Source organism: Bos grunniens, chromosome 11 (assembly GCF_055505025.1).
Source record: "Bos grunniens cultivar Pamir isolate PY7600 chromosome 11, Bosgru_T2T1.0, whole genome shotgun sequence".
Classification (NCBI taxonomy): domain Eukaryota; kingdom Metazoa; phylum Chordata; class Mammalia; order Artiodactyla; family Bovidae; genus Bos; species Bos grunniens.
In genome coordinates this window covers 19,779,555-19,794,122 of record NC_141175.1, presented here as the reverse complement: position 1 = coordinate 19,794,122, position 14,568 = coordinate 19,779,555, and the positions used below count along the sequence as shown (strand labels likewise).

General features: G+C 48.7%; 1 protein-coding gene across 5 annotated transcripts in view; it reads right to left on the bottom strand.

Moving 5' to 3' along the window:
* The window catches only part of ASAP2 (ArfGAP with SH3 domain, ankyrin repeat and PH domain 2), a 162,115-nt gene that overhangs the window by 47,563 nt on the left and 99,984 nt on the right, over window positions 1-14,568 (bottom strand). For all 5 annotated transcript variants that reach the window (XM_086325531.1, XM_086325535.1, XM_086325532.1 and 2 more), the window contains 4 exons: window positions 10,204-10,279; window positions 9,845-9,931; window positions 3,204-3,307; window positions 2,043-2,112 (listed from right to left, as the gene is read on the bottom strand). In XM_086325531.1, coding sequence (XP_086181657.1) covers window positions 2,043-2,112; window positions 3,204-3,307; window positions 9,845-9,931; window positions 10,204-10,279 — 337 coding nt within the window. The remainder of the gene's footprint in view (window positions 1-2,042; window positions 2,113-3,203; window positions 3,308-9,844; window positions 9,932-10,203; window positions 10,280-14,568) is intronic.

The window sequence follows — 14,568 nt, the reverse complement described above, 5'->3', positions numbered from 1 at the left end:
GATTCAAACCAGACCAAACCAAACAGGCCTCTCTCCTTTCTCAGTAGGGGTTCATTCACGTGTGAATGCTCTGTGGGTGCGGTGGCACTGGGGTGTTGGGGTCTGCCTTCTGCAGCATGCAGGGAACCCTGCTGAAGAAAGAGGGCTGACTTGTTTCCCAGGGGAGGCAGAGGGACGAAGCCCGCACCTGCCACTCTTCTGGGCTGGAGGCAGAGGTCATTGAGGGCCAGGCAGCTAAAGGCAGGAGGAGGCGTCCAGAGAGAAGGACTCCCTATAGCAGAACCCCCGAAGAGGAAACGCTCACTCAACAGGCGGTGGTATGGCAAGCTGAGCTGTCACCACACTAGTAAAGCTGGGTATAACTGTACTATCTGCTGAAAACTGGGACAACCCGGCAACATTTAAAGAAAACTAAGCCTCTGTATCTTTTAAGAGGAAGCTCAAGCAACAGATGTGATGAGAACCAATGTTGTCAGCAAAGGATTAGCAGAAATGACCAGGCCTGTTGTCATCTCTGAAGTGCAGGCAGAACCACTCTTTGGTTCAAGCTGAGGCCCTGGGTCTTGTGGATATGCCAATGAAGCCGAAGAGACCTGATGACTTTAGGGCTATAAACAAGCATGCAGGGAAACCCAGTCTCACTTTATAGCATTTTCTGCACTGAGACAGTAAACCTGAGTTAAAACAGAGTAGAGAACAGCTGGAAAGCAAACCACAGAATCACAGGTGTTAAGGCAGGAAGGGAACATGGCCTTACTCTATTTTTTCCATTCTCCACATTAAAGAGGATTGATGACTGAATCAATCTGCTTTCCTTAGTCTACAGCACTGTCACCCTTACACACACACACACACACACACACACACACCCCTATATGCACAGAACTTCACATCAGGACCCAGACTGCAAGGCCCCACAGGGACGAGGTGACTGTAAAGAAGGCCCATGAAGGCCAGATTTTAGAGAAATGACCTTCAGTTGTGCAGGCAGGAGCCCCATTCCACCCCCAGGTCAGAGGTCCCCAGAGACCCCTCCTGCCTCTTGGCACCCACTAGTTCTATGGTCTCTCCCTCCCCACACAGAGTCAGAGGACATGAAGGAGGCCGCCTCTCCCGGTGGAACGCAGCCCACGCCGCAGTGCCATCCTTCGGTTGGGTTTACTCTGTCTCCTGACTCCTCAACACAGACAAGGGCTGTTTCCCTGGAACCACACTGAGCCATGAGCTCCGTCTGGGTGCCCGGAGAGCCTGTGTGCGCTTCTGCCCAGCTCTGCCCCTCCCAGGGGAGCTGGTGATGGTGGGGGAGAGAAGAAGGCTCTTCTCCATCATGGGCCTAAGGTCAGGAGCGTGGGAACACAGGCCACCACCAGCGTCCTCGGTCATAGCAAAATGGCCACCAACTCCACCTCCAGACATTTAACAAATGTCTACCAGCCTCCATGGCTTTCACTAGATCCCACGTCCACACCCGGTAAGGTGATAACAAGCCTCAAGACCACCACGGACAAGGGCTGTGTCTGTAACTGTGGTTACAAGTCCCAGTCTCTGCAAGCCAGATTAGCCAACCATCCTGTTCCAACTGGTTTTCCAATTGGCTCAGCCTATGTTGGCTCAATTTCCTGCATGGGCAACTGTATACAGGGTTAGAGAAAAGAACCTGATGAAGGCTGGGTGCAGTGTGTCTACAGGGAAGTTACTGAAATCTCTCCTTTCTTAGGTTTCTGATTCCCAGAGTCCTGACCGCCTGTTTTCCTCTAATGGAAAAGAAGAAATCATCCCAAATGCGACGTTCAATTTCCACAGACCACCCGACTCCTCAGATGTTCTTGATGCTGTTAGGCAGCAAGGGCCCCTGATCAGGGAACCGTGAACAAGGAGCAGGGATACCAAACAGAGGAGGAACCCAGACAAGCTCTTCTCAGCAGGAAATGTGTTTAAAATGCACCCTCAGGGCCAGCACCCAGGGCCGGGTCCCTTCCCCAGGCCTCCAGCCCGCACCTCTCATCCCATTACCATGGGGACCGCGATGAGAGGATACTTACGGTGCCATGGGATATGGTCAGAAAGCCGTTTTTCACCGAACACTTCCTTTTCTGCCACACTTTTCGGATCCTTACAGATACATGGGGAAAGATAAGGAGTTCAGAGATTGTGGACGCAGGACAACACACACACACCCCCCCAAGCCTCTAGCAATGCCGTCTACACACACACACACACCCCCCCACCCCGAGCCTCTAGCAACACCATCTATGCATGTACATATACCCTGAGCCTCTAGCGACGCCATCTACACACACACACACCCCCAACCCCTGAGCCTCTAGTGACGCCGTCTGCACACACGCACATACCCCAAGCCTCTAGAGACACTGTCTACACACACACAAACACACACCCCGAGCCTCTAGCGATGCCATCTATGTGTGCACACACACCATGAGCCTCTAGCAAGACCGTCTACACACATACACACCCTGAGCCTCTAGCGATGCCATCTATGTGTACACCACACACACCCCCCAAGCCTCTAGAGACACGGTCTATACACACAAACACATACACCCCGAGTCTCTAGCGATGCCATCTATGCATGCACACACACCCTGAGCCTCTAACAGTGCCATCTACACACACACACTCCCCTACGCACAGCCCTAGCCTGTAGCGACCCTGTCTACACACACACATGCACACCCCTAACCTGTAGCGACTCTGTCTACACACACACACACCCCTAGCCTGTAGTGACCCCGTCTACATACACATACACCCCTAGGCATACCCCTAGCCTGTAGCGACACCATCTACACATACACACACAACCCTACGCATACCCCTAGCCTGTAGCAACGCCATCTACACACACACACGCACACCCCTAGCCTGTAGCGATGCCGTCTACACACACACACCCCTATGCACACCCCTAGCCTGTAGCGACGCCATCTACACACACACACACACACACACACCCCCCTACATACACCCCTAGCCTGTAGCGACTCCGTCTACACACACACGCACACCCCTAGCCTGTAGCAACGCCATCGACACATACCCCTACGTACACCCCTAGCCTGCAGTGACCCCGTCTACACACACATGCACAGCCCTAGCCTGTAGCGACACCGTCTACACACACACACACACACACACACACACACACACATCCCTAGCCTGTAGCGACCCCATCTACGCACCCGTCGCTCTTCTTGTAGAGGCTGCCGGTGCGCTCTGTGCCGTGCTCCTTGTTCCCCTGAGGCTGGTGTAAACTATAGGCCGTGCTCTGGCGCATTTGCAAGTCCTGAAAAGGGTCAAGAAGCGAGTTTTTTTAATCCTGTCCAGATTCCAATTTTCAAAAGGTAGCACACAAAGACACTTACGCCCTTACAAAAAAAAAAAAAAAATTTTTTTTTAATTAGAGAATTTCTCCTCTTAAACACATCCAAAAAGGGATACACAATTCATATCCTGGGACCCATAAATGCCACCCACAGGCTGGAGAGGGAGATGACAAACACCGGCATCCCCAAACTGGCTGAAAGAAGAAGGGGCTGTCTGGCAGTGACTCGTGAAGTTCCTTAGATTTCACCTATTTACAAGCCTTAAGTCCCTGGCAATGGCAAGAAGCTCCTGGTGCAGCAAAAGCAGGCTTTGAGAAGAAAGGAAACGCAGCGCGCTGACAAAGGTGAGGCTTTCAAGCAAAACACACGAAGCAACATCCCGCCTCTTTCTTTGGGCAAGATACTAAGCTCCCCGCCTCAGTCTCCTCTCAGGAAAACAGGAGACAACTGCTAGTCAGGACCGTAAACCCAGGAAGGCTCGAGGGAGACCACCTGTGTGAACACCTGGGACGTAACACACATGAATGCCACCCTCCTTCTGACCCCATGCACCCCAGCAGCGGGGCCGTGGGCATCCCTCGGGGCAGACCATCCACCCCATCAGCTGAGAATCTGGCCCATTCTACCACATCCGGCAACCTCCAGCCTTCTGGAACTAATTTTTTATTATGGCGTGAGGCAGGGGCCTAATGCGTTCTTTTGCTCTGGCTATCCTGTCCCAGCGTCATCTACTGAAAAGACGACTCTTTCCTCATTGGAAAATTAAAGTCACTCAGTCGTGTCTGACTCTTGTCTGACCCCATGAACTGTAGCCCACCAGGTTCCTCTGCCCATGGGATTCTCCAGGCAAGAGCACTGGAGTGGGTTGCCATGCCCTCCTCCAGGGGATCTTCCCGACCCAGGGATCGAACCCAGGTCTCCTGCATGGCAGGCAGATTCTTGACCATCTGAGCCACCAGGGAAGCCCTTCTCATTGCACCGTCTTAACACCTTTGCTGAAAATCCACTGACTGTAGTGTGAGGGTTTCACTGATTTATGTGCCCATCTTTCTGTCAATGCCACACTGTCCTGACTACTACAGCTTTGTGGTAAGTTCTGAAACCAGAAAGGCTGAGTCCTCCAACTTTGTTCTTCTTTTTCAGGACTGCTTTGGCCATTCTGGGTCCTTTTGCATTTCCATATGAATTTAGAATCAGCCTGCAGATTTCTGCAAATAGGCAGCTGGGATTTTATTTTGATAGGGATGGCACTCAATCTGTAGATCAATTTGGGGGCATACTGCCATCCCAAGGATAATAAGTTTTCCAATCCATGAACATGGGCTGTCTGGCACTGACTTTTTAAACTCTGAAATATAGGTGAGATAATTCAGCAAAAAAAAAACAAAACAAAAAAAATTTTTTTTTTAAATCTTCATCTGAGAAATCAATAATATGCACAACCATTCCACAACTGAACTGACAACAGAGCCTGAACAAGCAGGCCCCAGACAGGAGAAACATCCTCCTTTTCCAGGGGGATTCATGCCCCTAAACAACTAAGTCAAACAGCTCGTTCATGAGATGAGAATGGTCCCAGTTCCCACATTCGCTCAGAAGGGCAGCATACACTGGCACTAGACATTTAGAGCTGCTAAGTCACTTCAGTCGTGTCTGACTCTGTGCGACCCCAGAGATGGCAGCCCACCAGGCTCCCCCGTCCCTGGGATTCTCCAGGCAAGAACACTGGAGTGGCTTGCCATTTCCTTCTCCAATGCATGAAAGTGAAAAGTGAAAGGGAAGTCGCTCAGTCGTGTCTGACCCTCAGCGACCCCATGGACTGCAGCCTTCCAGGCTCCTCCGTCCATGGGATTTTCCAGGCAAGAATACTGGAGTGGGGTGCCACTGCCTTCTGCAGACATTTAGAGCAAACCAGCTTTAAAATCACTGGAACTGAATGCAGTAGAGGGGAAATGGAGAAACCATGTTCACTTATCTGAATCTCTGAGAAAGACTAAAAATAGACCTGTCAAAAGGCTACACTGTACAACCAAGAAATATGTCTATTGATCTGGGGAGGGAAAAAAAATAAAAACCCTGAACAAAGTAAGTGGTGCAACCTGTGACACACTGCTAAAAGTGTTCATGCCATGCATATTAATCAGAACTCTTCACAGGTCTTATGAACAGGATGTTAAGGACGTTCTTCTTTTCAACAGAATCAGACGCGATGCCAGAGGCTGGGGAAGAAATTACTGTTTTATTCTTCAGACAAGGTGTTTCTTGAATTAATTTAAAAGTGCAAGCAAATCTGAAACTATAAAATTTAAAATTTGTAAGAGGAATGTAATCTCTCTAACATAAAACTGAACCTGCTTTAGAACTATTTCAACACCTTCCAGGAGACTTCTATTGTGACCCAACAAAAAAAACAACATGTGATCAAGGGAAGGAAGTAAAGCTGGCCCTTTCATATAACCAAGATTTCAGCTGAATGGAATGTACATCAAGGAACAAGAGCCTTTCATTCTAAGGAGATCCATCACCTAACAACACGGACAACTGGCCGGGGCGTCCACACTGCCCAGACTCTGGAAGACTCTCCAACATACCCATGCTTCCCCAGAAGGGCCAAGGACGACCTAAGACCCAATTGAGTGAGCCTCCCTGTGGGGACGGTTTGTATGTCTGAAGCACACAGGTTATGTAGGCATTTTATAGAACTTCAGAAAGAGCTCACAAAATTCTATCAATACCCATATAGCCTCTGTCCTGTGACACCCAGACAAATTCCCAGATCCCAGGCACCAACCAAGATCTTCAGTTTTGTGTGGCCTTATGAAGGGTTAGCCACTGGAGCCTGCAGAGATAGAAACCACCCAGATGAACAGTAGACTCCGTATCTGAAATCTTCAGGAATGGGGTGGGGACATGACCTGTGCATAGTTACTCAGTCGTGTCTGACTCTTTGCAACCCATGGACTGTGGCCCGCCAGGCTCCTCTGTCCATGGGACTTTGCAAGCAAGAACACTGGAGTGGGTTGCCACTTCCTACTTCAGGGGATCTTCCTGACCCAGGAATCAATCCCACACCTCATGAGTCTCCTGCACTGGCAGGCCGATTCTTTACCACTGCCCCACCTGGGAAGGCCTTGGGAGAAGGAGGATGCTGCATATTATTTTACACACACACACACACACCCGAGAAGTATCAGGGGGAGAGATACACACACACACCCAAGAAATATCCCTGAGCTTCCTAGGAATCTAGAACATCACAAACACTTTTACGTTGTATCCATCTGCCTCTCAGAAAGTCTATGTTCAGACGCCTGTCATGATGAGCGGATTGGAGGCTTCAAGTCTCTCTGCCAAGGGATGGGTGTGATTCCAACTGCCCCCGTCTTCCCCGGGCATGTCCCTGGGCACAAGTGCATAGACACACCAGGGCGGGGCTCTGCTAAGTGAGCGCTAAGCTGTGGTCTGCGAACATCTCCTACCACTGGTTCCCTGTTAGCAGCGCTTGTTTTTGGCCATTGCCACGCAGCTTGTGGGATTTTAGTTCCCCAACGAGGGACTGCAGAGAAGGCAATGGCACCCCACTCCAGTACTCTTGCCTGGAAAATCCCATGGATGGAGGAGCCTGGAAGGCTGCAGTCCATGGGGTAGCTGAGCGTCGGACACGACTGAGCGACTTCCCTTTCACTTTTCACTTTCATGCACTGGAGAAGGAACTGGCAACTTACTCCAGTGTTCTTGCCTGGAGAATCCCAGGGACGGGGGAGCCTGGTGGGCTGCCATCTCTGGGGTCGCACAGAGTCGGACACGACTGAAGCGACTTAGTAGCAGCAGCAGCAGCAACAAGGGATTGAACCCGATCCCTGGCAGTGAAAGCACCAAGTCCTAACCACTGGACCGCCAGAGACTTTCCTCTGAGTAGCTTCTTAAAAGATACTATCTGACAGAGATATTATTAAAGTCACATAATATAGCTGGAAAGAGAAGAGCCCTGCAGTGGAAGAGACCAGGGCTCAAACCTGAGTTCACTCCAGCAACTGCATTTCTCAGACTCAAGTTGTGAATATGGGTTAACACTACCTGCCTGCCATGCTGTTGTAAGGCCTGATTACTAGTCACACTTGATAAGTGCCTGGAAAGTCCTGAGAAGCGAAGCAGGCAGGACATAGAGGGTAAGTCCTACCAACCAACAATGCAGTTTCTTTGGGGCATGTTACCTAATTTTTATGAACTATAATCATGGAGATTTAGAATTTTTAAAACACTGAATAAAATCCATCAACACCTTCATTTTTCTGCGTCACAGAAGAGAATCCAAAAAGCAATGAGAACTAAACAACAGCAACGCCCAAATGTTCAATTCTTGTAACTGCAGGGACCTCAGTTAAAAAATCATTTTAAAATAGATCAAATTTAACTTACACACTTTTTTTTTTAACTACTTGCAGTGTATTCACGTAACGTCCAGCTGATGAAATATCATCATCAAAAAGCAACACAGAGTGTGAGACACAGAAAAGACAACACATTCACAGCCAGTGGATGGGTGGGTTCCATCTTTGGGTGTAAAGCCAGAGGAGCCGGTCAAGAAGGTTCACCTGACCCCTGTGTGCATCTGGGGCAGACAGGCTGGTCAACAAAAAAACAAAAACAACAAGCCATTAAAGACTTCTGGTCTGTGCTGGTAAGTTTGTTACACTTTTCTGCAGAGCTATAAATAACCTCCTCTTCCTAGCCAGCCAAAGCAAACACTGGCCTCCCTCTCTGTGCCCAGAAGGCTATTGAACCCCAGCACCTACTCTCCGGGATTTTAAACCTGGGTTTTGCTTCACAGGTCTGACCCTTCTTCAGGGATCCCCTTTGAGTTCTCTGGGGCTGGTGGCTCCTACATCAATGCCATCTCCTCTGGTTACAATCAGGCCACTGTAGTCTCCATACTCCAAGCTCTTCCCCCGCACCCCCCCCCCACCCCCCGCCTTTTGCTCTTTATATTCCATGTTTGGGAATATCAGGACCCAGATTTCTCTAGCCCTGGAGGAAGTCACCAGGCTATGAGAAATTTCCAGCACTACATCCTACCTCAATCTGCCAACCTTTCATTCAGCTGACCCGTGTTTACCAAGAGCCTACAGAAGGAGCAATATGGTGCGATGACGTGATGGCCGGCCGGGCACAGAAGGCTGGAAGGCCTCCTCCGCCCGCTCGAGGTCCAGCTGGAGAAAAAAGCATCTGTACACTTGAGGACACGGCCAACAAGCCCCCAAATATATATGCTGTCATTTTTTTTAAAAGTCACTCAAACAGAATGTGCAATACAGATCACTGGGGCTGGGGGGAACAGAGGCAGCCCCCGCTCCCAAGGCAGACATTGAGGTGCTTCAGAAGACAGGCAGAAGGCCGTGATGCAATGGAAGGGGAGGGGGCCAGTGGTTTCACCTTCACAAAGAAGTGACCCCCAAAGGCTAAACTGGAAATTTGGAAAACTTCCATTTCACTAACAGTTATGCATTCAAATTCTTTGGTCTTAAATAAAACCCACAGCTCTTGTGGAAGAGGAAGCACAAAAATAAAAATTGCTACTAGACATTTCTCGGAAGAAATATCTATTTTTTGAAGTTCATGAAGAAAGCATGCAAAGTTCTACGATTTATTAAAAATACTGAACTACTTACTCTCCTAGACTTCGGTCACAAAAGGTAAATGCATTCGGGAGAAAAACAACAATATTCAGTTATAGTACAAGAACTTCAAACAAAATAGAGCATGCCAAAATGCTAGCAGTGAACTTTACACTCTGCTGTCATTTAATAGATGATTGATTTCATTGACAATTGAAACTCACTTAATTTCATCGACAAGGATGTGTGTTTGCATTAAATTTCACATTATAATATGTGCACTGTAGCAAACATATGAAATCACTTTAAAATGTACCTTTTAATGGTTTTTCTACTAAGCTCCCCACATACAAATGATCACTGCAAATGTGTTAGTACACAAAGAAGGAATAATTATATGAAAGAGATGATGTAAGAAACCAAGGTTTCTACCCTTCAGAAAGCAGAAAATCGAGCTCCTCCCATTTTATGGAACATCATCTCTGGGCTGGAAGATCCAGATGGTCACCAGTCACCTGTTGACGCCACACAGGCAGGACCCATGGACATCAGGGCAGAGGAACCACAGAGCCCCGGGGAGCGAATCAACAGTAACTGATACGAACGACGAGTGTCTACGTGAAGAGACGGTAAGACGGACGGAGCAGCAATTGTTGAAATGCTGCCGTTAAGGCAAGGCTTATGGTAATGGTTCCTCCACGAAACAAGTGTATTTTAAAAGATGGTTTTATAAAACCAACTCAAAGAACAAACTACATATTTTCATGCTGTCCAATACAACCCCGGAGTGAAGGAGCACCCAGAGACCTGGATCTCACCTCTTCAGTCCTAGAGCCCCCAAGACTAAGGGATGAAAGGTTTTTCAAACTTAAATCCCCTCACCTCTTTCTGTTCAACCTGTAATGCCGATTTCAGAATATCTCGGAGCTGTATCAACTGCCTTCTCTCTTCGTCCTGGGCCTGTTTGATCTTTAAAAAAATATAACAAAGCAGAGAAAGTACGGCTGAGGTGCAACGAGACGGTGGAGCTCATGGTCATTTCTCAACAACTGCAACCTTCCCCCCGACTCCAAGACGGAGGATAGAGTGGGAACCCCGTTCCCCAAGCTGCGTGGGGGTGCTCCAGGGCAGTCACGTTCTGGGCAGCGTGGCATATAAACACGAGATTGCACGGGATCAATGTTTAAATCCAAGTGCATAGTGCATACTTACGACACGCACGTGGGAGGGAAGTTACTTACTGTGTGAAGGTCTGTGGAAAGTGTTTCAATGGAAGGTTTGAGGCTTTCGACTGCTTTCAGTCCATCCTGGAAAAAACTAGGAGGAAAAAAGAGCATAGGCTGGGTTTCATAAAAGAGAAAAGAATTTTGTTAGATGGAGAAAAAAGACTTCTTTAAAGGAAATGGCTGAGATCATGATGTAATTCCTGGGGGGGAAAGACTAGGAACCTAGGAACCAAACCTTAAAATATCAGGCAAACCACGAACAAAGTGATGTTCAAAACTATGAGCGATGAATTGAGAAGGAACCACAATAAGCCTGCTGCTGCTGCTAAGTCATTTTAGTGTATCCAACTCTGTGCAACCCCATAGACGGCAGCCCACCAGGCTCCCCCATCCCTGGGATTCTCCGGGCAAGAACACTGGAGTGGGTTGCCATGTCCTTCTGCAATGCATGAAAGCGAAAAGTGAAAGTCCAGTTGCTCAGTCGTGTCCGACTCTTAGCGACCCCATGGACTGCAGCCTACCAGGCTCCTCCACCCATGGGATTTTCCAGGCAGGAGTACTGGAGTAGGGTGCCATTGCCTTCTCTGGCAATAAGCCTAGTGTCTGTGATTTTTCCTGGAAGATTCAGATGGTCACCAGTCACTTGCTGATGCCACACAGGCAGAGTCTGTGGACACCAGGGTAGGGGAACCACAGAGCCCAAGCGAGAGAAACAACCATCTGAATAACAAGAGTCCATGTGCCTAGGCGCTAAAAGCTACTTATCTAGCGACGAACAGAGCAGAAAAGGTTGAAATGCTACCGTTTCATATAAAATGAACCCTAAATTCTCAGTTTATAGTGGGAAAACAGGACTCTCCCGACAAATCGCAGCAGAGGCTTGGGTTCAGAAGTAGAAGAGTCTGAGGCCAGAGAAGCACAGGGTGAATATAAGAGTAAGACACTAAATTAGGCTCCTTAACAGGCCACAGCTAAGTGGAAAAGACAAAGGACAAAGATAAAAAGCAAGCTGGCTTAAATGCACACGGATGGCCGTGTGTGCAGAGCAGGGAGACGTGGTCAGAGAACTTGAGATCGAATATCAAAAGGAACATTTTTAACACTCAGAACCCAGGGCTCATAAAGTCACTTATAACAAGCGATTCAGGAATGAGAATGGAGGCTGGACGAGTTTTTTCTGCAGCTCGGCCTCTGAGCCCATTTGAGGGGCAGCAGAGGCTTCCGGGAGCTTAGGCGAGGGTTCAAAACCTGTAAGAAGGCCTAAAGCGCCCACCTCCAAGCTCCAGTCCACTCTCCTTGCCCCTTATTCACTTCTCCCTACGCCTCCGTGGCCACCCAGCCATCCCTGCCTCAGGCCCTCTGCACAGACTGTTCTTCCCTCTGAGGAGGCCCTGAAGTCTGCCTTCTGGTTTACCTGCTGGTTCCCACTCACTCTCCAAGTTTTCAGCTAAATACAGTCTCATCAGCAAGGTGTGCCACACTCCCCTCCCTTCAAAGAGGCCTCCTCACCAGATTCTCAGAGATCCTGTCTCTGGCTTCGAAACACTTGCCACAACTGCCGTTATGTGTTCATTGGGGTAACAGTTTAAAATATAGTTCCCCCATCAGATCCGAAGTTCTGGGAGAGTGAGGACACAGTATCCGCAAAGCCTGGCACATCTCAAGCGCACGATATTTGCTGAAGGAAGAAATTAATGAAGGAAGGAAGGTGTCTCTAACTTCTGCCGGTTTACTGGGTACCAAGGAGACTATCTTCAAAAAGTGACCTGGGGTTCGCACGTTTCTTTCTTTTAAACTCAGCAACAGTCCTGTGGGAATTTCCTGTATCAAGTTTGCAATTAATAGGAGGGGTTGTAGAAACAACACTGCATGGCACTTAGTACAATAACTCCAAGGAGGGAGGAGGAAGGAAGGAAGGGGGAAACACACACATGGCATGCGGGCCACAAACCATGACGAGCTGGTTATTAGGAAAGAGGCTGGGCTATCAGCATTTCTTACTTTAATCTTTAGATATTTGCGTAATTTCACTTTACATTCTCATTCCTGCATTTTGCCTAACTTGTGTTTTTTTTCCCCTAAATATAGAACATGCTTCTGGTAGAGCAATTGTGTCCGGGTTATAATGACTTTTCCACGTGTCTGTTTCCACTGCCAGGGCAGAAATGCCATGTCTTGCACGTCCCTGTGTTTCCACTCTGAGCACAATGCCCGACCCAGAGCAGCAATTTTAAACTGAAAAGGAAACTGGGAAGCACAAACACAGGAACGAGAGGGCAAACATCTCCCTCCTGTCATGAACTCATTTGGTTCTGACGTTTTGTCTGAGTTTTATTTTTTTCTTGTATAACTATTCCACTAATCAATTCAAATTCTTGTAAAATAGGTGAAGGCAAGAGGTGATGGTTGGGGGGCAGGGGGTGGGGAGGGAGAGAAGGAGGCAGAGAGGGAAGGGAAGTTGAACACACACTAGTTTAGGGAGGGGGAAAAACATCACAGGGGATTGGCCCAGAAAGGGTCCTGCTCCCGGCGCGGGGCAGCAGGTGCTTGGCCCCGGAACCTCCGAGCCTGGCAACGGTCTCCGGTGCACCCCACAGCGGAGTCAGGAGCCCAGAGAAGTGTTTCTCATCACAGACACCGTCCGCATTGCAACACTGGGCCCTGTGCTTGCAAGAATGATCCAGACTTAGATTTCGTCGCTGTGGAAAGCCTTGCCAATCTTGACCATCTACCTAGAAAGCTCTTCCCCCTGATTTTCAAAACTCCTATCTTTTGTGCACCAATCCTTATTGAGGCATGTGTGTCGTGTCTATCTTCTCTGCCCTTAAGGGGAATGCTTCAAAACAAGGGGCCTCTTTACCAACTGCTGTCACTTCAAGCCTAAGTACAAACTCCCAGGCAGTTTTCTTTGGTTGAGCCTGTCAGCGCTTTCCCAGGCTTCCACAGTATCATCCATACTGCTGCTAAGTCACTTCAGTTGTGTCCGACTCTGTGCGACCAGAGACGGCAGCCCATACTACCAAATACCACATTTTGCTCTTTATCTAATGTTTTCTAGCCTACCTGATCAAATTCGCCAGGCTTTATAATACCCCCATTGAAATTTAACCTTCATGTGCCCAACAAGCAGGGCGGGCTCCCCCTCCTAAGCCTTCCCACCAGCACCCCCTCACGGCTGATGGCCTCTGGCCCTCTCTCTCCTGGAGGGAACTTCTCCCGGGCACCAGAGAAGGTCTTATTCCATCTGCAACACCAAGGACATCAGCCGCCACTGGTCACAGAGGTTCCCAGCAGGTACAAAGAACGAGTCACTGCAGCGCTCATCACCACTGTCTAGAACGTCACCGTTTTTGTTTTAAAGACTGCCTAGTTTTAGATTCCACTAGAGAACAGGAGCCTCAGTCTTCAGCAGCAAAGGCTAGTAAGACACTGTCCAGGCTCTTCTAGGAACTGGAGATGCAAGTTCTTTCCTTACATGATATAAAAGGCATAGATCATAAGTTTATAAGACGATCAGCTTCCCAGGTGGCTCAGTGGTAAAGCATCTGCCTGGAAATGCAGGAGAACAGAGTCTGATCCCTGGGAAGATTCCCTGGAGGAGGAAATGGCAACCCACTCCAGTATTCCTGCCCAGAGAATCCCATGGACAGAGGAGCCTGGTGGGCTACAGTCCATGGGGTCGCAAAGAGTTGGACACATCTGAGCAACTGAAGATGAAGAAGATACTCTTCAAGAAGGCTTCTGGAGAAAGCAAAAAGGAAGAAGAGTAAAGTCTGTCTAAGCAGTTCTCAGGAAGAACACGCAAGTACGCGTCCAGGGAATCTAGGCTTCACCACGAGGCCTCTGGGCACCTGCAGAGACCAGCTGCCCCTGCTGAGCAGGCTGCCTCTGCCCTGGGGTCACCGCGCTCGCCAGGCTGGGCCGTGCTCACGACGTGGAGACGGAGAGTGTGAAATGGGGACACGTGGGAACTGCCCGGCGGATAAACACGTGTGTGGCCACAGGCTCCTTCATCCAATGGCTGAAGCACTCAAGCTCCACGTTTTATGCCCTCCAAATATGCATTTGAAAAGTCGAAGCTTCTCAAATTATCTGAAGAGCATGCAGTATTATACACGTGTACACACACACACACACAAGCTCCATCCAAAAAGGAAGTAATGGAAGGACTCATCACTTTTAAAAGTTACTGAGCTCAGGCCCATAAAAGGCCAACTCGTTCACTTTTCCACAAGTGGTCTGTTGCTAACCAACTGATTAGTTTGGGCAAAATAAAGGAAAAAAATAAAAAAGGAAACCCCAGAATAACTTCTTCAAAAATAAAATATCAGCAAGGAAGCGACCCACTTCCTAAATGGCCTCACATAAGGTTACGAGGAG